Source organism: Girardinichthys multiradiatus, chromosome 6, assembly GCF_021462225.1.
Source record: "Girardinichthys multiradiatus isolate DD_20200921_A chromosome 6, DD_fGirMul_XY1, whole genome shotgun sequence".
Lineage (NCBI taxonomy): Eukaryota > Metazoa > Chordata > Actinopteri > Cyprinodontiformes > Goodeidae > Girardinichthys > Girardinichthys multiradiatus.
Genome location: NC_061799.1, coordinates 12,161,434 through 12,187,887, shown reverse-complemented (window position 1 = coordinate 12,187,887; position 26,454 = coordinate 12,161,434). Strand labels below are relative to the sequence as shown.

Below are 26,454 nucleotides of genomic sequence, written 5' to 3'. Positions count from 1 at the left end.
GTTTTTTTTCTTTTTTTTTGGAGAAAAAGCAAAATTGACTGGATTCATACTTCACCTGCATGTTCAGATTGTTCATGCTGGACAAAAGAAAATGTCACACAAATGTGGGCAGAAAAGTTTTGAATTTTTCACGGCTACAGAACGTATAATTAGGAGTTATAGATCCTTTCTCAACAGCTTAACAGCTTTTCAGACAACGTTTCAGTAAATTGAGACTGAATACTGTAATTTCTCTCGTTCAGTAACCTGGGTCACCAGTTTGAGTGCTTAGAAGCTTATCAGACTGACTTTTAAAGACAATTATATCCCATATATAAAGACACACTTTGATATATTCTAACCAGATCATTTAGAAGCTTTGAAGATGCAAAGACATGCATTAACTGGGTCAGCAATCACACCTTGAGTTATGCTTAATTGTCAGATATTTTTATACAAAAAGAATCAAAATACTTTTCTCATCAACATGACTTTAATTGCCAATAAAACAGATGTATTACATTAAAGGTAACTAAATATTATACCAGAGATGTGACAAAGTATTTCTCCCTTACAGATTTCTTACATTTTTATTTTTTTTCCACATTTAAATGTTTAAGATAATCAAACTTTAATATCAGACAAAGATAACCCAAGTAAATGCAACAGGCACTTTTCAAATTATGTTTTCTTCATTAGGGAAAAAAGCTAAACCAAACCAACCTGGCATTATGTGAAAACGTAATTGTCCCATAAACCTAATACCTGATTGTGTGACCTTTGGCAGGAACAAGTTCCATCAAGCATTTCTGATAACAAGCGATAAGCCTTTTACATCTCTGTGGAGGAATTTGGGCCTACTCTTTGCAGAATTGTTTCAATTGAAGTTTTTTTAAATAATTTTTTTAGAAACTGAGCAGCCTGGTTAAGTTCAACAACATCTCAGTCGTACTTAAGTCTTTAAGTCTAGGGCACATCAAAACCATTTTGTTCTTTTGAGCTTTTCAGAGATGGACTTGCTAATGCAATTCAGATCATTGTCCTACTGCATAACCCCAGTGCACTCTGGCTTAAGGTTACAAACTGAAGGCCGGACATTTGTCCCTCCAGATTTTTTGGTAGTGAGTAGGGCTGATGGTTTCATCAATTTCAACAAGTCATGTAGGTCCTTAAGAGGCAAAGCAGCCCTAGACCATCGCACTACCACCACCATGTTTGATGTTTTTTTACTGAAACAAGTTAGTTTTACGCCAGATGTAATGGGAAGAACGCCTTCCATCTTACTTTCATCACCTTTTCTTTTACAAATTTGTTGATGGCGACACAAAGCATGTGGTGGAGGACCAGCTTGCTAAAACATATTTAAAGAAATATTTATAGAGGTGTAACTTTATATTTTCATCTGTATGTTGACCCTTTGTGGATTAAAAAGAAATGACAATAAATTCAGACTGTCACTATTAAATCTTGTATTCAAAACTAATTAAAATTGCTTGTTGAATAACCAGACCATCCTCAAATTGTATTTGGGGATGTTTCAACTGCTTCATAAAAGCCAACAATTAATCATATAAGCATAAAACTTTTTATCCAATTTGAATAAATAACTGAATCTGACTGTACTGTTCAATGATTAGGATTAATTGGAATGTATGTACCTGACTTTGTGAAGTGCCTTGAAACGAGATGTGTTGTGAATTGGAGCTATATAAATAAACGGAATTGGATTGAATTAAATATAATGAGTGCATGTAAAGTACTGCTAGAAATGTGATCCCATACAGTGCAATCATGTGTATTTGAAATATAGATTAATAATGTTGCTGTTGAAGAAGATATTCAATCTTTTCTTTTTGCAGTACATTATAAAGAATGAATTGGATACTTTCAATTTAAGGCCACGGTCTTACATCGCCATGCATGTAACAGAACCTGCATCAAATCATGTGGCTTTTTGAGTTCTTTTTTAATGTGGTTTGGCTTTTAATACCAACAATATCATACCATTAATAACATCTTGACTCAACAATAACCTTAAAGAGGTCCAGGACACAGATGGTCTCCACTCTGAAGCAGCTAATCCTCTGATTGCTTTTCACTCAAGGCGATGCCATAGTTAATCATAGAGTGAAGTGTCAGGTTCAGGCAGCTTCCTTTTTCTCAGCTTCTCTTTGTTTGCTGAGCAGAAGTCTGTGTCTCTCATGTCAAACACATCATCTGACTGTAACCACACACCCGCTTACCACAGTCACAAGAAATTAGGACACCCTATGAAATATTTAGGCCTAAAAAAAGCACATATAAAGTGATTCACCTGAACATAAACAACATAAATAATCTTGTTTTAGTCATGAGCAAAAGATATCAAGAGAAAGGCTGTTCTAATTAGGGAAATAGTTAGCACACCTTACAACCTAAGGACCAGGGTTACACTTTATTCCTGAAATGATGCCTCTTATAGCTATCTACCAGTCTCTGACATTAGTCTGAGCCATGTTGCCCCCCCTGAGGGGTGTTTTTCATGTACAGCCCCTTTTTAAGTCACCCTGCAGCATCTAAATGAGATCAAGATCTGGACTTTATCATGTTACATGGTCCAGTTCTGCTTCAGCTTTATTTTCTTTACAGATGGTCTCAGATTTTCCTCAAGCACCGTCTGATATGCAGTAGAAATCATGGTGGATTGAACAATGGTGAGCTGGTCAGGTCCCCAAACCATGACACATCCACTTCCATGCTTTACAGGTGGAATTTTCTTGAAATTTCCTATTTTTGCATTTAAAGATCTCTTCAAATCCTTTGCCAGAGAGACAAGCAGCTACAGCTTTTTCAATATTACTATTATTTTCACTCTCACTTCAACAGCCAGGAGGAAGCCTGGAGGAGAACCATTTTTACAGAGGGTTTTGAAATGGTCTTTTCCTCAGTTTAATTGTCTGGTTATATCATGTGATGCATTCAGTATTGCTAAAATTTATGTTAAACATCAATTTATATGTGTTAGAAATATGTTTAGAAATCACAGAGGCTGTCATAGGGAGTCCTACTTTTTCTACATGACTGTGTGTATTTCCGTGCCTTTCCCTCTCATCTGTATGCCACATTTGCACAGTGTTTCCACATCTGTTCCTTGAAAGAAAAAAGTCACTGAGATTGGAAAAGTAAATTTCCTCATTGAAACAGATTATTGTGTTTCTGATTATCGGCTCCACAGATAGAGAAGCAAATCTTTAAGGATATCTCTGATTCCGCTGGTTTTTATAATCTGGAGGGTAGGTGAAAGAAGAGACTGCATACCATTAAATAGTTTTATATCTGTCAAAGCCTCCTTTGTCACTTCATAACACCTCATCATTATTCAGGTGTTCCTTCCTCTTCAGTACATCTGACCTTGACTGCTCACTGAATGGCGTTCGAATTAATGACGTCAGCTTGCCCATTGTTGGAAAGCCTTGCAGTAAGGAATATGCAACTTTGCTGCTGCGAGACTGCGTCAAACAGAGAAAAAAAATGATGGCCACAGACAAGCTAACAAGTTACCTGACTGGAAAACAGCTGTGAAGCATCTAAGGAGGAATGCGGAGGCTTTACTGAAGGATTTTCCCAAGACAGGATAATAAATTGGGGCAAAATACAGTCTCAGGGTTTACAAATAAAATAATATTTCTTACTTCAAAGGTAAAAAAAGTCCCAGAATTCTCCAGAAAGTCGTAACTCTTAATACTCTTTTGGTTTCAGCAATCTGTGGATCCATTTTCCTAAGCATTATGCAACATCTCTTAAAGCTTACTGCAATGACATCTATTGGAACCTCAAGGTCTGCCTAGTTTTGCTTTAAGCCTGATGGTTTCATCAGTGTATTGCACTGTACATTTCTGAGTTCTTGTTTTAGATGAAGGTAAGATGAACAAAAAATGTTGAACTGCGAAAGGTGAAAAGGAAACAAAGGAGATGTCACTAAATGCACACAGTGTATTCAAACCCCTTGGACTTTTCGCATTTTGTCATGTTACAACCACAAACCTCAATGAATCTTAGTGGGTTTATATGTGATTGACCAACACAAAGCACTACATAATTGTATATGAAAGGAAAATGATGAATGGTTTTCAAAATGCTTTTAGGAATAAAATTTTCCAAAGTTTGGCAAGCCCTTGTAGTGAATCGTCCCTTTTGTCAGATCTTTGTAGAAGCACCTCTCGCTGCAAAGACGTCTGGTTTTTAGTCTTTTCGGTCTCCTACAGCTTTGCACATTTAGTGTTGGAAAGTTTTTCCCATTCTTCTTTGCAAACTAGCTTTAGCTTAATCAGACTGGATGCAGACGGTCTGCCAACATCAGTTTAAATCTTGCCAAAGACTCTTAATTGGATTTATGTCTAGACTTTGACAGGGCTGTTCTTACACCATTTCTATAAATCATGCTATTATATCTCTGGCTGTATGTTTAGGCTCGTCCTGCTGGAAGGTGAACCTTCACCCCGGGTGCAAGTCTGTTGCAGCCTCTGACAGGTTTTCTTCCAGGATTTCCCTGTATTTAGCTCCATCAAACTTCCTACCAACTCTTGCTGAAGAAAAGCATCATCACCAACATACTAGACCATAGGTATGGCAGTCTCAGTTATGTAAGGTGTTAAGTTTCTCTGACACAAGTAGCGTTTTGTATGCCAAAATGTTAAATTTTGGACTCATTTTACCGGTACACCTTCTTAAAAGTGTTCTCTTACACAGCCTGATGCAGTTTGCAAAAATGTCTTCTTATGGCTTTTTTTTCCCCAACAATGGCTTTTGTTTTGCCATGCCTCTACAAAGGAGAGATTCTTTTGAGTGCCCAACTAAAAGTTGACAGATTCTCCTACATGAGCATGGATCTCTGCAGCTCCTCCAGAGATATAATGGGCCTATTGGCTGCTTATCTGATAAATGCTCTCCTTGCCCAGCCTGTCAGTTTAGGTGGATGGTCATGTCTTGGTGATTTTGCAGCTGTGTCATTATTTTTTTAAGTTTCAGACTATAAAATAAACTTTGCTTCATGAACGTTCAAAACGTGGAATATTGTTGAATAACCCAACATTACTTTAAATTTCTTCACCACTTTCTCCCTGACCTGTCTTCTGTGCTCCTAGGTCTTCTGCTTTGTTCACTAATGTTCTCTAGCAAACCTCTGAGACTTTCACAGAGCAGTTGGATTTATACTGACATCAAATTGTACTCAAATGGACTCTATTCACCGATCAGGTAACTTCTTGAAGAAATACTTTGTCATACTTTGTTTCATTTAGAGGGTTCCAGGGTAAAGAAGGCCGAATCCAAAAGATTTCTATTTTTAAAAAAAAACAATTATCATTGTCCCCCTCCTTCAACCGCCCCTTTAATGTGGTAGAGGGCTTTGAGTGCTCAAATGGTCCTAGAGGCTATGTTGTCTGGGGTTTAAATGCCCCTGGTAGGGTCAGACAAAGAGCGATTCAAGATTTATTTATGAGGAACACACAATCGAGGCATATGACATCGCCCGATATGGTGGAGCCGGACAGACTTGGCAGGTCCAAGTGCAGGGTCTGCTGGGAACGTCTGGCGGAACCCTCGGCCAGGTATGTATTCAACTCCCACCTCTGGGAGAGCTTTGACCAGATTCCGGGGGAGGATGGAGACATAGAGTCCGAGTGGACCATGTTCTCCGCATCTATTATTGATGCTGCTGCCCATAGCTGTCATAGGTCTGCGGTGCCTCAATCCCCGAACCCGGCGGTGGACACCGGCAGTAAGGGATGATGTCAAGCTGAAGAAGAAGTCCTATCGGCTGTGGTTGGCTTGTGGGACTCCTGAGGCGGCTGACGGGTACCGTGAGGCCAGGCTGTGGCAGAGGCAAAAACTCTGACCTGGGAGGAGTTTGGTGAGGCCATGGAGGAGTACTACCAGTTGGCCTCGAAGCGATTATTGCAAACTGTCTGGCGCCGCAGGATGGGGAAGCAGTACTTCGCCAACACTGTTTACAGTGGGGGTGGGGAGATGCTGACCTCGACTGGGGACATTATCGGGCAGTGGAAGGACTACTTTGAGGATCTCCTCAATCCTGCCATCATGCATTCCCTGGTGGAAGCAGAGGATGGGGACTCGGGGTTGGACTCTTTCATCATCCAGGCTGAAGTCACCGAGGTGGTTAAAAAGCTCCACGGTGGCCGAGCTTCTGGGGTGGATGAGATCCACCCTGAGTACCTCAAGTCTCTGGATGTTGTAGGGCTGTCATGGTTGACACGCCTCTTCAACATTGCGTGGCGGTCGGGGACAGTGCCTCTGGACTGGCAGACCAGGATGGTGTGTTCCAACTATAGGGGGATCACACTCATCAGCCTCCCAGGTAAGGCCTAAGCCAGGGTATTGGAGAGGAGAGTCCGGCCGATTGTTGAACCTCAGCTTTAAGAGGAGCAGTGTGGTTTTTGTCCTGGCCGTGGAACACAGGACCAGCTCCACACCCTCTGCAGGGTACTCAAGGGTTCATGGGAGTTTGCCCAACCGGTCCACATGTGTTTTGTGGACATGGAGAAGGCATTCGACTGTGTCCCTCGTGGTGCCCTGAGGGGGGTGCTCCAGGAGTACGGAGTCAGGGGCCCTTTATTAGGGGCCATCTGGTCTCTGTACAAGTGGAGCAAGAATTTGGTCTTCATTGCCGGCACTTAGTCGGACCTGTTCCCGGTGCATGTTGGACTCCAGGCAGGGTTGCCCTTTGTCACTGGTCTTGTTCATAACTTAAACTCACTGGCCACTTTATTAGGTACACCTTGCTAGTACCGGGTTGGATCCCCTTTTGCCATCAGAACTGCCTTAATCCTCTGTGGCATAGATTCAACAAGGTACTGGAAACATTCCTCAGAGAGTTTGGTTCATATTGACATGATAGCATCACACAGATGCTGCAGATTTGTCGGCTGCACATCTATGATATGAATCTCCCGTTCCACCACATCCCAGAGCTGCTCTGTTGGATTGAGATCTGGTGACTGTGGAGTACAGTGAACTCATTGTCATGTTCAAGAAACCAGTCTGAGATGATTCAAGCTTTATGACATGGCGCGTTATCCTGCTGGAAGTAACTATTAGAAGATGGGTACACTGTGGTCATAAAGGGATGGACATGGTCAGCAACAATACTCAGGTAGGCTGTGGCATTGACACGATGCTCAATCGGTACTAAGGGGCCCAAAGTGTGCAAAGAAAATATCCCCCACACCATTACACCACCACCAGCCTGAACCGTTGATACAAGGCAGGATGGATCCATGCTTTCATGTTGTTGATGCCAGATTCTGACCCTACCATCCGAATGTCGCAGAGGAAATCAATACTTATCAGACCAGGCAACGTTTTTCCAATCTTCTATTGTCCAATTTTGGTGAGCCTGTGCGAATTGTATCTTCAGTTTCCTGTTCTTAGCTGACAGGAGTGGCACCCGGTGTGGTCTTCTGCTGCTGTAGCCCATCCGCCTCAAGGTTCGACGTGTTGTGCGCTCAGAGATGCTCTTCTGCATGCCTTGGTTGTAACGAGTGGTTATTTGAGTTACTGTTGCCTTTCTATCAGCTCGAACCAGTCTGGCCATTCTCCTCTGACCTCTGGCATCAACAAGGCATTTGCGCCCACAGAACTGCTGCTCACTGGATATTTTCTCTTTTTCGGACCATTCTCTGTGAACCTCTGGTAGTGCGTGAAAATCCCAGTAGATCAGCAGTTTCTGAAATACTCACACCAGCCCGTCTGGCACTAACAACCATGCCACGTTCAAAGTCACTTAAATCACCTTTCTTCCCCATTCTGATGCTCGGTTTGAACTGCAGCAGATCGTCTCGACCATTTCTACATGCCTAAATGCATTGAGTTGCTGGCATGTGATTGGCTGATTAGAAATTTGATTTAATGAGCAGTTGGACAGGTGTACCTAATAAAGTGGTGAGTGTGCATCCAAGTTTTGTGCTTATAACATGGCAATATATGAAAAGATATAAATGGTGTGAATGCTTTTGTAAGGCACTGTATTTTCTGTACCAATAACAAAACTGGGGGGTTGGGGAAGATTTATGGCTACACTCATCAGAAATTAGGACCAAATACTCCAGGTTTATGCTGCCTTTGGTTTCCCTGTTTTGAATGTGATTTCAATCCTTGTTTGTAGCTTCAGCTTAATGATTTGGATGCATCTTCATAATTACCCTCGATGCCCACAGTGAGGGATCTGAGCTGCTAACCAACAGCTTGCAGGTCAGCTCCTCTTGTTGAATCAGCTTCTCCATGTGCCCCATGGGCTGCATGCTTCAGAGTGTGTTAGGGCAACAATTTGCAAAGCAATTATCTCCAATAAGTAATCCCCATATTCATTTTAAGCAGGTAATGCTTTACGAGTCATTTCCATCTGATTAGCGTGATATTTACTCTGCTCATCCTCATGTCTAGGAGGTTATTTGAGTGACTGATGGTGCAAAGATAGTTTTATGCGAAGCAACTTTCCTTTTGCCAGAAGCAGATAATAATTTAAAAGTGCAATTGTCTTCATTTTCCAAGCAAAAATAAATTATGTTTATCGTAGAATGTGTGGGAAATCTGCTTTACATGTTTTACCACAATAGAAATAAAACCACCATTGGATATAAAAATAAAATCTAAATTTCTGTCAAGTTGTCGTCAGCAGGCTGCAGTTAAATCCAACCTACAGTCTGAAAACAAAAACCTTTTTAAACTCTATTAAAAAGCCTTAACCATTCAGCCAATTATTTACCTGAAAGCTTTTTCCCATCCAAGCATTTCTGTTAGCAGTTCATCTTGTTCTCAAATGGCTGGAGGCTTATCCGGTAAGAGCAACACATTGGACACGCTGGCAGCCACAGCAGCAAAGCCTTAATGTATTTGGGCAAAAAAGCATGAACTAAATTTTAAATGACCATCCTTTTAAAATAAATTGTGACAAGAGGAAAGAAAGGCAGAAAACTTCACACAATTTGTAAGTAACTCTAATTTCAGGGATTTGTGAAACAGCTGAATAAATTTAATTTTCAGTAAGGTTGTCAAGGCTGGTCATTAAATAAGCAGTCAGTGTTGAAGCTGTTTGGGATCATCACAGTGAGTAAAAGGTATTTTTAGAAACCACAGATGAATATGTGTGACCTTTGAGCTCTTGCATGATAACACATTACCACATTTATGAAATTGATGGATTGCTGGTATTAAACATTCTGTGGCAGAAAGCCTGAACCTATAAAAGTAATGACCAAAAAGGAGGAACAAACCGACCAGCAAGCGTTAAGGCCAAGAAACTCAATGTTTCTCAAAGGATTTGTCCTGTAAAGACACTAGAGCATTTCCTTTATTCATTTATCTATTAAAAAGCCAACACGGATGAACAATTTACTTCCTGTACAGAAGTGCAGTTTGCCAGCTAAGCTTCAATGTCGAGGTTTGAACCAGGAGGTTCTGGTTCTTACTGATTACCAGTGTAGCACCAAAAAATTGCTGTCAAATCAAACCTTCCGAAGTCTCTGGACTATTGTAATTCTTTACTACCAGGAAGTCTGAAAAAAATCAGGAAAAAGTCTTCAGCTGGTCCAAAACTCTGGAGTGAGAGTTCTAATTAAAATAAAAAGAGAGACCATATTTCTCCATACTTTAGCTTCTCCTTATTGCCTCCCTCTTCAATCCAGAATAAAATGTAAAACTCTCCTTTTAATATGTAAAGCTATTAATAATCAAGCTCCATCCTACATCAGAGATCTGATTGTTCCAGACGTTCCTAACAGACCACTTCATTCTCAGACTACAGGTTTACTGGTGTTTCTTAGAGTTTCTAAACAATGGGAGGCAGATCTTTGGGTTATCAGGCTTCTCTTCTGTGGAACCAACTCCCAGTTTTAGTTCGTGTGGCAGAAACCCTGTTTAGACCAGGCTTAAAACCTTTATTTTTGATAAAGCTTATGGTTAGAGTGGTTTAGGTTATCCTGAGCTATCTCTGTAGTTATGCTACCATCGGTTTAGGCTGCTGGAGGACATAATGACCACTGTTGAGACTATTAATCTGAATATATTATTTAATATTAATACTTTAATATTTTATTAAATAATATTTCGGTCTGATAAGGGTTGTCCTGTGAATACCAGCCCAGTAAGGCGGTGGTATTAGGACAAAATCGAAAAGGGTGAGCCAAGCTCTGACATTATTAAACAGCATAAACTCTGCACACACATGGAATGAATTCACACAATTTCTTAAAATACAAGAATTTAACAAAAATAAGTCAACTCAAAGTCAAACATATTTCAATCAACAAACTCTTTACTATGCTAAAACGATCCAACTAAGCTACAAAGCAGAATTAAGGAATAGGGAAGACTAATGGGCTATGTACAATATAAACAAGTTGATTAAAGATGGTTGAATACTAAAATATTTAAGGAAATATTTTGAAAAAGAGCCAAATCTTTCTGGAGAAATGGGGCTTAATGGTGTTTCATAAGCTGCCTTTATTTATTAAAATAATATTCAAAGAAATATTAAGGAAATAGGGAAATATTTTGGAAAAGAACCAAATCTTTCTGTAGAAATGGGCTTAAATATGCAAGCACATGTTCTTAATCGTTAGCAGTTAAAGCAAACAAAAGAAGCTTATAGCTTAGCACCAGAATCAAACACATACCTTTAAAATACCGTTAATAAAAGGGTTAAAATGCATAAACGCGGACGGCGCGTTATGATCAATCTTCTGTGTTTAAAATCACCCATTAAATAAAGTTTGTCTTATCTTTAAAAACACACAAACACAGAACACAAAACTAAGCATGTGCTGAGCAGATATCCTTCTAGCACTAAGATAGCTGAGTTCAACACAAACAAAACCAAACTTCATAAAATGAAAAACGTTTAGATTATTTCATTCTAAATCACTTCTATCACTCTGCCCAACTCCTAACCTTGTATGTGAACAGTGCTGAGGAAAAGTTGTCCGGGCGACGACGAAGTTTGAAGAAACTGTGAACAACAGGTTAGCTACAGCTAAACTCCGTAGCTGTGGCTGGGCGGCGCGCTCTGTCCACTGACCACACTGCACGTTAACTGCCGTAACCACAGTGATGCAGTGCCGTTGTACTTCCTTGGGAAACTGCTTCACTCAGCGTCGTGCTGGGAACTCTGGAAACAGTTAATCTCTGTAGACCTCAGAGAGAAAGTCAAGCAACGCTTGTACCTTAATTATCCCCTTTTATGAATGAATACCGGATACATAAACAGCAATTCATTCGTACTTAACTTAGTGCATATGATCGATGATCGTATGACACTCTTGGATCCAGTTTGAAGAGTTTATATCTGTTTGCCAGCAAAGAGACATTAGTGTGCTGTGTCTCTCTGTCCGGACCCCCTTGGAGGAATCCGCGTAGAAGAGATTGATTCCTTGGAAAGGTGGTGGTTTTATACGGCCAGTGGCATCATGGGAAGTTCGCTGTCACCCCCAATTCCTAAGTTGTGCCAGAAGTAGGTTAATGCAATTTATTTTGAAAGTTCCAGAAAAGTCCTACCGCATTTCCTGTTGTAACTCATGGCTGTGGGTCCCAACACCACTTTTCCTCAGTATGAGACATTCTCCTACTACTCTCCAGTTATGGATTATCTGCAGTCATTTTGAACATTAATTTAACGTTCTCTCTTTGTTTTTTATTTCTTTTCATAGAAGTTACACCTCACCTGATACTTCTGTTAAACCATGACACCCTCTTGGAGGAGGCCATCGGCTGAGCTATTGCTGCCAATAACTTCATGTTCTCTTTCCAATTGTCTCTCAATCTAAAACCCTGCCCCTCTTAGACAACATTTGTGCCGAATCAGTGCTATATAAATAAATAAAACTAAACTGAATTAAATTAAAGTTGGAGTTGAGCTGTCAGCTAAAATATAGAAATCCAGGCGTTATTTATTTATTTATTTTTTTTGCCTTTAGACATAAAACGTAAAAACTGGGATCCACTGATATTGTTGTATTAGCTTTTATTGTAATCGAATTATTTTAATAGTATTTATAGCTCAAATAGGTACTGACAAATTTACTTAAATTGAACATATTGATGTACAGTATTTATTTAATAACAAGTGTTGCTTTATACTCCGTATGATAACGGCATTGTTGCGGTTATTTTGCTATTAAGTTTTTTTCTAACGCATCTTTGTTTTTCTATGGTTTGTCTTTGGTTTACTGTTGAGCGAAGGTAATGCCTCGGCGGGAGGAGGAGGAGGAACAGGAGGTGTGGGAGGACTTCAGGCGCGGAGCAGATCTCCACCAGAAGCGCAGGGCGCACAGAGTCAGCACAGCGACCCATTCCAATCTGCCTCGGATTAACGCTGATTTTTAAAGACCTCTTTTGCATTAGTTTTCAAAGTTTTAATATTTAATGTTCTGGTTGATTTGGAGGACTATGTATGTGCGGTTCTCCAGGTGCATTTGTCTCTTTTTGTCCTGCGTGCTGCTGGAACCTGTGAGTATATTTAAGCTCTCCGAGTTTTCTCATGACTTGAACTTTTCGCTCGTTTCACAAGTGCGCTTCGGTTGGTTGACTAAATTGGGCCAATGTCAGACTGACCTTGTGAACCGTTCTAGTTGTAAATCGTGTAAATATGAGCCGACTGTGTACAGATACTCTCCAAACTGTGGTTGGATGCAGCGCGCACCAAACTGCTCCGTGGATCGGCTGAACTCACTCACTGATCCACGCGTGGATGAAATGATGTGACTTTCATCTTGTCTTCTCTCCATACTGCTGTTTTTGCTTCCAATTCTTCTCCAAGTTCTCAATTTTCAGTTCATTTTGGCACCAAACAAAACCGTAGTCCTCGACTGAAGCTGTGGCTCCAGGAGATCTGAGTTTCTTAACATGACCAAGGTTGGAGAACCAGAGTCTCCCAGAAGGACACCATGGCAACGGCCTTCTTTTTCTCTCTTCTGTCTGGTCTCCACTTCCCTCATGCACTGAGCTGTTTTTATGACACATGCTGGAATTCAGTTGAAAGTCAGATCTCGTTGAGCTGCAGTTCTGTGAAAGTATGTTTCGACTCCTGGGATAGAAATCAATTCAATCAGGGTATTTTTTAAACGTGATATCATCCTCATCCTCCTCCTCACTACTTGCACAACTTAAAGGGAACTCTGATCCATCACTGTCAGCATGCTCTATTGCCAAATCATCACTGTGGGAAGTAGCAGGAGAAAAACTCCGTTGTCTGAGGAGCAAGATAAATGTTTAAACGTCATCTAAGAGAGGGCGCCATCTTGTGTGTGTACAGATCTGATTTCAAATGTGCTGCTTTTGTGGCCAACTATATGTCCCACCAGTCTGATTAATGCGCACAAAGAAACGACTCATCCATCAAAGTAGGAGCCATACATTCTTAGCGTCATGCAAAAGACATATATGATGCATCTTGTAAAAGTATTTATTCCCCTTGAATCTTTTACTAATAATAGCTTGTGGCATGCATTTGAATGCAACCCCCTTTACTCTGAAACCCCTAAATAGAAGCCAGCACCTTGAGAAATCACAAAGTTTGTGCATTGCATGAGTATGTACAGCCCTTAAATCCTTTACTAATAAAAATCTGAAAAGTGTGGCACGTACTTGTATGCAGCCCCCTTTACTTTGGTAGCCCAAAATAAATCCCAACCAATTGTCTTCAGAAGTCATCTAATCAAAGTATTCATGCCCTGTGACTCTTTCACAAAAACATGACATAAATTTGTATTCAGCACCCTTTGGTACCCATAAATGTAATGGGTTTTACGAAAATTAAAAGCCAATAATCATTTTCCTGTTATTTAATGTGTCAAAATGTGGAAAAGTGGTATGGAAAACTTAAAGTGAATATCTTATTTTGTACTCAATGCTAAAACATACTAATACAATGTAGGGAGGATTTGAGGTCACCCAATAAGACACCACTTTTTCTTTTCAGAAATATTTATCATACTGTGAATGCACATTAACCAGGTCAGCTTACCAACTGGGTCAGTTTTTGTCAGCTTTATTTAACAAACCCACAGCGTTTACAGGTATATTCAAATGTTTTTCTTAGTGAAGTCAATAAAAAAGCCACTGGGCCAACCTTATCTATGGTAATGATTTTATGGAAATCTTGCCATTATTTCCTGCTATCCTGTGGTAAAACATGCAAATTTAACCAAATTGAATCCTACGTTTATCACAGGTAATAATCTAGACTATTGTTCTCTAACGTGAAAAGTTTGTAAAATTTGTCAGCTTCAGAGGTTGTGTCTAATCATCATACTTACAAAGGGCTGCCCACACTCTTGTGCAAAATAATCATACCCCTTGAATTATTTTTTACATTTTGTCACAACCAAAAAGTTTAATGTAATTTACCGGGATTTCATGAGATGAACCAATGTAAAGTAGTTCAAAAAATATATTTTTTTTTCAATAAAAACCTGAAGATTGTGGCATACATTTACCACCCCCTCATTTGTATCTGCGAAATCCTGTGCAAAAGAAAGCTGGTGTTGAAAGAAAGCCATAAGAAGTCATTTACAGTTTGCTATAAATCATGGAGGGAACACAGCAAACACGTGGATAAAGGAGATCTCATCCCGTAACTTTTGAAAGGCAAAAACCTAACACTTATCAACCTGAGCACACAATCCCCATGGTGAAACATGGTGGTTGCTGTATTATGCTGCTGGGGAGCTAATTATCTGAGAATCCAGGAAGAAAACTTGTTACATTGCAAAAGGGATGGAGGTTCACGTTCCAGCAGGATAACAACCCTAAACATATAGCCAGAGCTATAATGCAATATTCACAGATACTCTCCATCCATTCCGTCAGAGCTCAACCTAATGAGTAAATAACAGACTCTAAATTACAGTTTCTGGATGTGCAAGTTGGCAGATATACCATAAAAGATTCGCAGCTGTAATTGCTGTGATAGTCAGTGGTTTTCCAACATACTGACTCCAGGGGGGAGAAAATAAATGCATGACCCACCTTTCAAATGTTTTTTGAAAAAATATTCAAAAATCACCTTTATGCACTACTTTGTGTTGGTCTATCACATAAAATAATGACAAAATACATCAATTCTTTGTTTTTAATGTGACCATATATAAACAAGTTCAAGGTGTATGAATGACTTTCCAATCACATTGCAAAGCTGCATATTGTATAGCACTGCACAGAACATTCAAAGAAGATAAATATGAAATGTTGTGTCCGCAGGTGTACTCAGCGCAGAGCTCGATGTGTGACCTCATTCTGGAAATAGACAAGGAGAGAGCCATGTGCCACACTCAGATTGACAACAATACAACAGGTATGTGGTCTTTGTATGTAATTTTGTGTGCCTGCTTAATTTTACTTTATTTTGGCAGCTGCCATTATTTTGTCACATAATCCTTTGTGCATCACAGAACTCGGCTATGATTGACCCAAAAGGGGCTAACGACAACAGAAGCTGTGGAAACGCTCCACTGGCTTTACATTGTAATCTGCATGGCTGAACGTAGTTTTCTACCTTATTCCAAGCGGTTATCATGTACAGTCAGTACTAGTTTTGACTCTACATGTTGTCAATTTAAAACTACAAATTTCAATGCATTTTATGTGACCGACCAACACAAAGTAGCACAACAAACCTTTCGAATTTTTCACGTTTTCTTTCCACTTTACAAAGATATGAAGTGGAAGAAATTCTTAAGAAAATGATGTATGGTGTTCAAAATTGTTTATGATAAAGAAATTGAATGAAATTATGTGATGGATTAAGCCCATTTTCCTTGGACCCCTAAATAAAATCTAACACAGACAGTTATCCTCATAAACCTGAAGAGTATATAGAGTCTACTTCTGTATAATTTAATCTTAGTATAAATTCAACTGTTCTGTGAAGGCCTCACAGGGTTGCTAGAGAACATTAGAGAACAAATAGCACCATGAAGACAGGGGAACATAGCAGAGAGGTCAGGGAGACCTCTGAACTTTCTTTGGAGCACTGTTCAACACCTTCATTGGAAATGGAAAGAGTAAGGGACAACTGCAAACTTGCCGGGGCATGGCCTTCAACCTAAACTGACAGGCCGGGAGTGGAGAGAACTAATTAACAAGGTAACTGGAGCAGCTGCAGGGATCTACAACTCACATGGCATATTTAATGAAAGGACAACTATTACTTGTGCGCTCTACAAATCTGGCCTTTATGGACTTTGATGAAGAGGAAAGCCATTGTAGAAAGAAAGTCATAAGAGGTCAACAAAAATGATGAAGAAAGCGCTCTAATCAGAGGAGACCAAAATTCAATTTATGTGGGCATCATGCAAAATACTATGTGTGTCTAAAAATCTAACACTGCATGTCACCCTGAACACATCATCCCCACAGTGAAACATGATGGTGTCAGCAAAAGGATGGCAGCTGTGGGATGCTTTTCTTAAGCAAGGACAGGAATCCTTGTCAGAGGTTATAGGAAAATGGATGGAGATAACTGCAGAGCAATCCTGGAAGAAAACCTTTTAGATGCATCAAAAGGCAGTCAAGCCACCGGTTACGGGACAAACCTCTACCACTGTCACCACTGTCGCCCCATAAAGATAATAACAAATTCTCAAAAATGTCCACAATAGAAAGACATCGAAGGACCTTTAGTGAAGGTCCATTTATCCGTTGTCTATAACAGGGGTCAGCACCCTGCGGCTCTGGAGCAGCAAGTGGCTCTTTGGTTGTAATGGTTCTAAACCAACTAATGTATTTTAAATATAACACCAATTGCAGGTTTAAGCATTTTTTCATGGAATAAGTGCATTGAATTTCCATAACAGGAAGACACTAAAAGTACCAGTAATATGTTTTACGTCTATTTTTCTTGTCTTTAGGTCCCACAGATAAAATGTTTCCATCCTCTTTTTACTAAAATTGTTTTATTTATTTTAAAACTTAAAAATAGAAATAAAAAGGTGTTTTTTTATTAAAAAGAATTCCTACGGTAGATATTCATAAGAGATTATAAGATGCGTTGTCATGTAATGTCATGTAACATTTGCGGCTCTTAATTTCATTTAATTGCTCTTTTAACTGTAATGAGTACTTACCCCTGGTTATAGCAAAGCATATCCATGTGTTAAAATGGCCCAGTCAAAGTCAAGACCTAAATCTGTAGCAGGATTGCTGTTTACAGATGCTCTGCATCCAATCATGAATTAGTCTGAGATGTTTTGCAAACAAGAATGGGCAGTATCTACAGGTCCTTCTCAAAATATTAGCATATTGTGATAAAGTTAATTATTTTCCATAATGTCATGATGAAAATTTAACATTCATATATTTTAGATTCATTGCACACTAACTGAAATATTTCAGGTCTTTTATTGTCTTAATACGGATGATTTTGGCATACAGCTCATGAAAATCCAAAATTCCTATCTCAAAAATTAGCATATTTCATCCGACCAATAAAAGAAAAGGGTTTTTAATACAAAAAACATCAACCTTCAAATAATCATGTACAGTTATGCACTCAATACTTGGTCGGGAATCCTTTTGCAGAAATGACTGCTTCAATGCGGCGTGGCATGGAGGCAATCAGCCTGTGGCACTGCTGAGGTCTTATGGAGGCCCAGGATGCTTCGATAGCGGCCTTTAGCTCATCCAGAGTGTTGGGTCTTGAGTCTCTCAACGTTCTCTTCACAATATCCCACAGATTCTCTATGGGGTTCAGGTCAGGAGAGTTGGCAGGCCAATTGAGCACAGTGATACCATGGTCAGTAAACCATTTACCAGTGGTTTTGGCACTATGAGCAGGTGCCAGGTCGTGCTGAAAAATGAAATCTTCATCTCCATAAAGCTTTTCAGCAGATGGAAGCATGAAGTGCTCCAAAATCTCCTGATAGCTAGCTGCATTGACCCTGCCCTTGATAAAACACAGTGGACCAACACCAGCAGCTGACACGGCACCCCAGACCATCACTGACTGTGGGTACTTGACACTGGACTTCTGGCATTTTGGCATTTCCTTCTCCCCAGTCTTCCTCCAGACTCTGGCACCTTGATTTCCGAATGACATGCAGAATTTGCTTTCATCCAAAAAAAGTACTTTGGACCACTGAGCAACGATCCACTGCTGCTTCTCTGTAGCCCAGGTCAGGCGCTTCTGCTGCTGTTTCTGGTTCAAAAGTGGCTTGACCTGGGGAATGCGGCACCTGTAGCCCATTTCCTGCACACGCCTGTGCACGGTGGCTCTGGATGTTTCTACTCCAGACTCAGTCCACTGCTTCCGCACGTCCCCCAAGGTCTGGAATAGGCCCTTCTCCACAATCTTCCTCAGGGTCCGGTCACCTCTTCTCGTTGTGCAGCGTCTTTTGCCACAGTTTTTCCTTCCCACAGACTTCCCACTGAGGTGCCTTGATACAGCACTCTGGGAACAGCCTATTCGTTCAGAAATTTCTTTCTGTGTCTTACCCTCTTGCTTGAGGGTGTCGATAGTGGCCTTCTGGACAGCAGTCAGGTCGGCAGTCTTACCCATGATTGGGGTTTTGAGTGATGAACCAGGCTGGGAGTTTTAAAGGCCTCAGGAATCTTTTGCAGGTGTTTAGAGTTAACTCGTTGATTCAGATGATTAGGTTCATAGCTCGTTTAGAGACCCTTTTAATGATATGCTAATTTTGTGAGATAGGAATTTTGGGTTTTCATGAGCTGTATGCCAAAATCATCCGTATTAAGACAATAAAAGACCTGAAATATTTCAGTTAGTGTGCAATGAATCTAAAATATATGAATGTTAAATTTTCATCATGACATTATGGAAAATAATTAACTTTATCACAATATGCTAATATTTTGAGAAGGACCTGTACATGTACAAGCTGGAAGAGACATACCCCAGAGACCTGCCGCTCGAACTGCATTAAAAACTGGTTCTGCAAAGTACTGACTAAAGTCGTCTGAATATAAATGCGCACTACACTTTTCAGACCTTTATTTGTAAAAAAAGAAAAATCAAAACCACGCATCCTTGTCTTTTCACCTTATCTATATACACTACTTTGTGTTGTGTTGTCCTATCACATAAAATCCTAGTAAAATACATCAAAGTTTGTGCTTTTAGAGTGGAAAAAGAAAGTAGTATGAAGTTTAATTAGAAATAGAAGCCTGTGTCTGAACTTCAGTATGCAGTACAATTACCTCTCACTGTAAGCAATGGGATGCAAAAGCAAAACAAATCCATCACAGCATGCACATTCATTTACATGAATGACATTTTATAAAAGAACAAATCAAGCAATGAATATGCAATAATGAACCTCACTGTGGAGATATATTTCATTAGTCTTGATAGGTTTTGAACGACATCAGACAGTGAGGCGCTCTGTACCAGCAACACACGTCATTTTATTCTACTTGGTTATGATTTCGCTTCACCAAGACACTGTTGTCTCTGTGTGACTGAAACATTGCCAACTTGCCAAGTTGGGAGACTGTTCATTTTCACACTACACAAAAGTCATCAAATTCTCATTACCGTTTTAATTTAGTCATCATTTGTAGTGCAAAAACTCCATTAGGTCTGAATATTTCTGGTTTCTCTAGGTGGTGCTGTGAGTTTTTATTATGATAAATTTCTGAGCAGGTGTGGATTTGGATGGCGTGGTGACCTGAATCTGCATCCACAGTGTGGAAAGTTACAGCGATCTGTTGAATTCAAACAGCAGCGAGTGATGACAAAAGGGAAGCTATTTTAATAGTCATGGTGGCTGTTTGCTACCTTGGGTTATCCGCTGTTATGAACCCAGGCTCATTGTGACTGCTGACACAGGCTTACATGTTTCGACTGCCATGGAAACTCCATCTTCAGCTTAATGAGGCTGATGTTCGTCACCAAGGAGCGATATTACAAACTGAGAAAGGTTCAGCCTCATCCTGACCGTGGGCCGTTTGGTTTTACAGTTTCCTCTTTTGATTATGAACCACTTTTTTGATTTTGTTTTCCTCATAGGCTGCAATATCACATGGGACAAGATCACCTGCTGGCCCCCTGCTGACATTGGAGAGGAGGTTACCATCCCATGCCCCGAGTATCTCTTCTACTTAACCAGCAATGCTCCTCCTCGTAAGAATGTGTTCTGTACAGTTTTCTAGCATCTTTATGATTTCTGTAAAAGTCTTTTTTTAAATCTTATTTCTTAATTATTTAGAATTCAACTTATTTCATTTATTAGTCATTTATTTTTTCAAAGTAAATGACTACAGACTAAATACAGTGTCTGAGTTCAGAGATATTGTGTTCATATTTATTCTGAGAACATGCCTTCTTTCTTTATCTCTTCTTTAGTGACTGGCTTTAAAAAAACCTTTCTGTTTGTGAGTTTTCATGTAGCAGAGGTGTGTTGGTGCTGAGCTCTGTAGCGCCACAAATACCCATGTTCCACTGAAGCGGTTCGGAGCCCGTTCCCGAACGTAATTTTGAACTGGTGATGAAACTGGCGTTTTCCATGAAAAGACGAAAAGAAATTCCAGGGCCGAACTCTGGTTTACCTCAGGCACCTCATAATACTTGGTTTTTCTGTGCATACTGCAATGTCACCTCAGAAATAAAAATAACCAATGGACATGATGTCTTCCACCTCGAGATCTAGAGGTAATGGAAAACAAAGGACTTTGAAAGAAACAGACGAAAAATCACCAAACACGGACAGTGCTAGCTTAGATGCTACTAGCCACAAGCACCAGGCAGCGTGTGAGGCCAAGATGTCTCTGATAGAGGAAATGAGAAAACTTCACAAAGAAATAATCCAGGGACATAAACAAACAACATAGACACTTGAGTGCTAGGAAGAAGCTTTGACTGATATTAAAGGACAGCTTGGTGACCATCAGCAAAGCATTTTTGAGCTGGAGGGGAGAGAGAGCGATGTGGAGGATGAGAAAGTAAGGTAGCATCGCATGCTACGGTGCCTGCTTCAATTATGAAAACAACTTACAGCTGTTTGTGACGATCCACAAAATAGGCTAAGACAAAACAACCTTAATATGTTCCAAATGCCAGAGGGGAGTGAACAGGGAGATGTGGTTGCTTTTGTGAAAGGCTTGCTTCCCAAAGTGGTGAAGCTGCCTCCTTAGGACATTAAAATCGAAAGAGAGCATCGTTCATTCCAATCCAGACTGATAGATCCAGCTGCTCCCCCAGATCAATCAATTAATTAGTCTTTTATTGAATGACATAAGTATTTGATCACCTAACAACCAGTAAGAATCCCGACTCTCACAGGCCTGTTAGTTCTTCTTTAAGAAGCCCTCTTGTTCTCCACTCATTACCTGTATTAATTGCACCTGTTTGAACTCATTAGCTGTATAAAAGACACCTGTCCACACACTCAATCAAACAAACTCCAACCTCTCCACAACGGCCAAGACCAGAGGGCTGTGAAAGGACATCAGGGATAAAATAGTAGACCTGCACAAGGCTGGGTGGGCTACAGGAAAACAGCCAAGCAGCTCGGTGAGAAGGCAACACCTATTAGTGCAATTATAAAAAAATCGAAAACATTAGCAACACACTACTCCTCCATGGATTAAAATCCTGCAGCACCCACAAGGTCCCCCTGCTCAAGCCAGCACATGTCCAGGCCCGTCTGACATGACCATCTGGATGATCCAGAGGAGGAATGGGAGAAGGTCATGTGGTCTGATGAGACAAAAATAGAGCTTTTTGGTCTAAACTTCACTCGCTGTGTTTGGAGGAAGAAGAAGGAAGAATACAACCCCAAGAACACCATTACTACCGTGAAGCATGGAGGTGAAAACATCATTCTTTGGGGATGCTTTTCTGCAAAGGGGACAGGACGACTGCACCGTATTGAGGGGAGGATGGATGGGGCCATGTATCGGGAGGTATTAGCCAACAACCTCCTTCACTCAGTAAGGGCAATGAAGATGGGTTGTGGCTGGATCTTCCAGCATGACAACGACCCGAAGCACACAGCCAGGGCAACTAAGGAGTAGCTCCGAAAGAAGCATCTCAAGGTCCTAGAGTGACCTAGGCAGCCTTCATACCTGAACCCAATCAAAAATCTTTGGTTGGAGCTGAAAGTCAGTATTGCCCAGCGACAGCCTCAAAACCTGAAGGATCTGGAGAAGATCTATATGGAGGAGTGGTCCAAAATCCCTGCTGCAGTTTGTGTAAACCTTATCAAGTACTACAGGAAACGTCTGATATCTGGAATTGCAAACAAAGGTTTCGTACCAAATATGAACTTTTGTTTTTCTGATTTATCAAATAATTTTGTCATGCAATAAAATGCAAATTAATTACCTATAAATCACACATTGTTATTTTCTGGATTTTTGTTTTAGATTCCGTCACTAACAGTTGAAGAGTACCTATGATAAAAATTAAAGACTTCTAGATGCTTTGCAAGTGGGAAAACCTGCAAAATCGATATTACAATACCTCAATATGACTTTAGACAGGGTCTACTAAGTCAAATATATTGAAGTGGACAAGGATATGTTACATAAAACAATATAAATACAGTGATGACATTACTTAACCTATACCCCTTTTCCACTGTCTCGATTTGGCCCTACTCAATTCCACTCGGCTAGCTTTGCAATCGTGTCCATTGCTATTTTTTATGTAGCAGTACCTAGCTTTTCGGCCCGTGCTCCTGAGCAAGTACGACCGGGGCTGAGCAGGGACTACATGTGATGCGAACAGACTGCTGTTCACTGATTGGCTTTTGGGCCAGGAGAAATGAGAAGGTTTTCGAAGAGGTAGTTCAGGGAAAGGTTAGTAAAACTGAATAGTGACTACATTAATCCTGAGAATCAGAATCAGCTTTGTTTACAGACAAACAATGAATTTGACTCTGGTATACTTGGCTCTCAATAGTAAAGAATATCTTTTTAAATGTACATTTGCAGTGCCATGCGAAAGTACTCGGCCCCCTTGAACTGGTCAATCTCTTGCCACATTTCAGACTTCAAACATAAAGATATAAAATTCTAATTTATTGTGAAGAATCAACAACAAGTGGGACACAATCGTGAAGTGGAATGAAATTTATTAGATGTGTCAAACGTTTTTAACAAATAAAAAACTGAAAAGTAGGGCGTGCAATATTATTCGGCACCCTTGCGTTAATACTTTGTAGCGCCACCCTTTGCTGCAATTACAGCTGCAAGTCGCTTGGGGTATGTCTCTACATCAGTTTTGCACATCGAGAGACTGAAATTCTTGCCCATTCTTCCTTGCAAAACAGCTCGAGCTCAGTGAGGTTGGATGGAGAGCGTTCATGAACAGCAGTCTTCAGCTCTTTCCACAGATTCTCGATTGGATTCAGGTCTGGACTTTGACTAGGCCATTCCAACACCTGGATACGTTTATTTGTGAACCATTCCATTGTAGATTTGGCTTTATGTTTTGGATCATTGTCTTGTTGGAAGATAAATCTCCGTCCCAGTCTCAGGTCTCTTGCAGACTCCAACAGGTTTTCTTCCAGACTGGTCCTGTAGTTGGACCCATCCATCTTCCCATCAATTTTGACCACCATCCCTGTCCCTGCTGACGAAAAGCAGGCCCAGACCATGATGCTGCCACCACCATGTTTGACAGTGGGGATGGTGTGTTCAGGGTGATGAGCTGTGTTGCTTTTACGCCAAACATATCGTTTTGCATTGTGGCCAAACAGTTCGATTTTGGTTTCATCGGACCAGAGCACCTTCTTCCACATGTTTGGTGTGTCTCCCAGGTGGCTTGTGGCAAACTTTAAACGAGACTTTTTATGGATTTCTTTGAGAAATGGCTTTCTTCTTGCCCCTCTTCCATAAAGGCCAGATTTGTGCAGTGTACGACTGATTGTTGTCCTATGGACAGACTCTCCCACCTCAGCTGTAGATCTCTGCAGTTCATCCAGAGTGATCATGGACCTCTTGGCTGCATCTCTGATCAGTCTTCTCCTTGTTCTAGATGAACGTTTAGAGGGAGGGCCGGGTCTTGGTAGATTTGCAGTGGTCTGATACTCCTTCCATTTCAATATGATTGCTTGCACAGTGCTCCTTGGGATGTTTAAAGCTTGGGCTTTAAACTTCTCCACAACAGTATCTCGGACCTGCCTGGTGTGTTCCTTGGTCTTCATGATGTTCTCTGCGCTTTGAACAGAACCCTGAGACTATCACAGAGCAGGTGCATTTATACGGAGACTTGATTACACACAGGTGGATTCTATTTATCATCATCAGTCATTTGGGACAACATTGGATCATTCAGAGATCCTCACTGAACTTCTGGAGTGAGTTTGCTGTAAGGGGCTGAATAATATTGCATGCTCCACTTTTCAGTTTTTTATTTGTTAAAAAAGTTTGACACATCCAATAAATTTCATTTCACTTCACGATTGTGTCCCACTTGTTGTTGATTCTTCACAAAAAATTAGAATTTTATATCTTTATGTTTGAAGCCTGAAATGTTGCAAGAGGTTGAAAAGTTCAAGGGGGCCGAGTACTTTCGCAAGGCACTGTATACAGGTCCTTCTCAAAATATTAGCATATTGTGATAAAGTTCATTATTTTCCATAATGTCATGATGAAAATTTAACATTCATATATTTTAGATTCATTGCACACTAACTGAAATATTTCAGGTCTTTTATTGTCTTAATACGGATGATTGTGGCATACAGCTCATGAAAACCCAAAATTCCTATCTCACAAAATTAGCATATTTCATCCGACTAATAAAAGAAAAGTGTTTTTAATACAAAAAACGTCAACCTTCAAATAATCATGTACAGTTATGCACTCAATACTTGGTCGGGAATCCTTTTGCAGAAATGACTGCTTCAATGCGGCGTGGCATGGAGGCAATCAGCCTGTGGCACTGCTGAGGTCTTATGGTGGCCCAAGATGCTTCGATAGCGGCATTTAGCTCATCCAGAGTGTTGGGTCTTGAGTCTCTCAACGTTCTCTTCACAATATCCCACAGATTCTCTATGGGGTTCAGGTCAGGAGAGTTGGCAGGCCAATTGAGCACAGTGATACCATGGTCAGTAAACCATTTACCAGTGGTCTTGGAACTGTGAGCAGGTGCCAGGTCGTGCTGAAAAATGAAATCTTCATCTCCATAAAGCTTTTCAGCAGATGGAAGCATGAAGTGCTCCAAAATCTCCTGATAGCTAGCTGCATTGACCCTGCCCTTGATAAAACACAGTGGACCAACACCAGCAGCTGACACGGCACCCCAGACCATCACTGACTGTGGGTACTTGACACTGGACGTCTGGCATTTTGGCATTTCCTTCTCCCCAGTCTTCCTCCAGACTCTGGCACCTTGATTTCTGAATGACATGCAGAATTTGCTTTCATCCAAAAAAAGTACTTTGGACCACTGAGCAACAGTCCAGTGCTGCTTTTCTGTAGCCCAGGTCTGGGGAATGCGGCACCTGTAGCCCATTTCCTGCTCACACCTGTGCACGGTGGCTCTGGATGTTTCTACTCCAGACTCAGTCCACTGCTTCCGCAGGTCCCCCAAGGTCTGGAATCGGCCCTTCTCCACAATCTTCCTCAGGGTCCGGTCACCTCTTCTCGTTGTGCAGCGTTTTCTGCCACACTTTTTCCTTCCCACAGACTTCCCACTAAGGTGCCTTGATACAGCACTCTGGGAACAGCCTATTCGTTCAGAAATTTCTTTCTGTGTCTTACCCTCTTGCTTGAGGGTGTCAATAGTGGCCTTCTGGACAGCAGTCAGGTCGGCAGTCTTACCCATGATTGGGGTTTTGAGTGATGAACCAGGCTGGGAGTTTTAAAGGCCTCAGGAATCTTTTGCAGGTGTTTAGAGTTAACTCGTTGATTCAGATGATTAGGTTCATAGCTCGTTTAGAGACCCTTTTAATGATATGCTAATTTTGTGAGATAGGAATTTTGGGTTTTCATGAGCTGTATACCAAAATCATCCGTTTTAAGACAATAAAAGACCTGAAATATTTCAGTTAGTGTGCAATGAATCTAAAATTTATGAATGTTAAATTTTCATCATGACATTATGGAAAATAATGAACTTTATCACAATATGCTAATATTTTGAGAAGGACCTGTACACAATTGACTTTACAATGGATTATAATGTGAGATCAGTCCAAGTATGCATGGTGTTGTTCTGGAACTCTGACGACCAAACTGGCCGGAGCAGGTCAAATAGAAATAGAATTTTATTATTTACAAATCATTAAGCATGCCTGAAGGCTGAAAGAAAAGAAAAAGGACACCGTGTCAGCTTTCTAAATTACACGCAGGCAGGACGCTGAATTTAATCCTAAACGCGCTGATCACACATAAAATCAGCTGTTCAGACGCACAAACATCTCCCCCAAAACACACAAAACAATACCAATATGAAACAGTGTGTTTGGTTCAGAAATTTGTTGTCAGTCCTGAAGCGAACCAGTGTCTGCAGCAGGACGG

General features: G+C 40.6%; 1 protein-coding gene across 2 annotated transcripts in view; it reads left to right on the top strand.

Annotated features, from left to right (window-relative positions):
- Positions 1 to 11,979: 11,979 nt before the first annotated feature.
- LOC124869834 (vasoactive intestinal polypeptide receptor-like) overlaps positions 11,980 to 26,454 on the top strand; it is a 47,752-nt gene continuing 33,277 nt past the window's right edge. The window contains exons 1-3 of one of the 2 annotated variants that reach the window (XM_047367990.1): positions 11,980 to 12,477; positions 15,229 to 15,322; positions 19,994 to 20,107. In XM_047367990.1, the coding sequence (XP_047223946.1) occupies positions 12,394 to 12,477; positions 15,229 to 15,322; positions 19,994 to 20,107 (292 nt within the window). In that variant the 5' untranslated portion in view covers positions 11,980 to 12,393. The remainder of the gene's footprint in view (positions 12,478 to 15,228; positions 15,323 to 19,993; positions 20,108 to 26,454) is intronic. The other variant, XM_047367988.1, reaches the window with a different exon arrangement.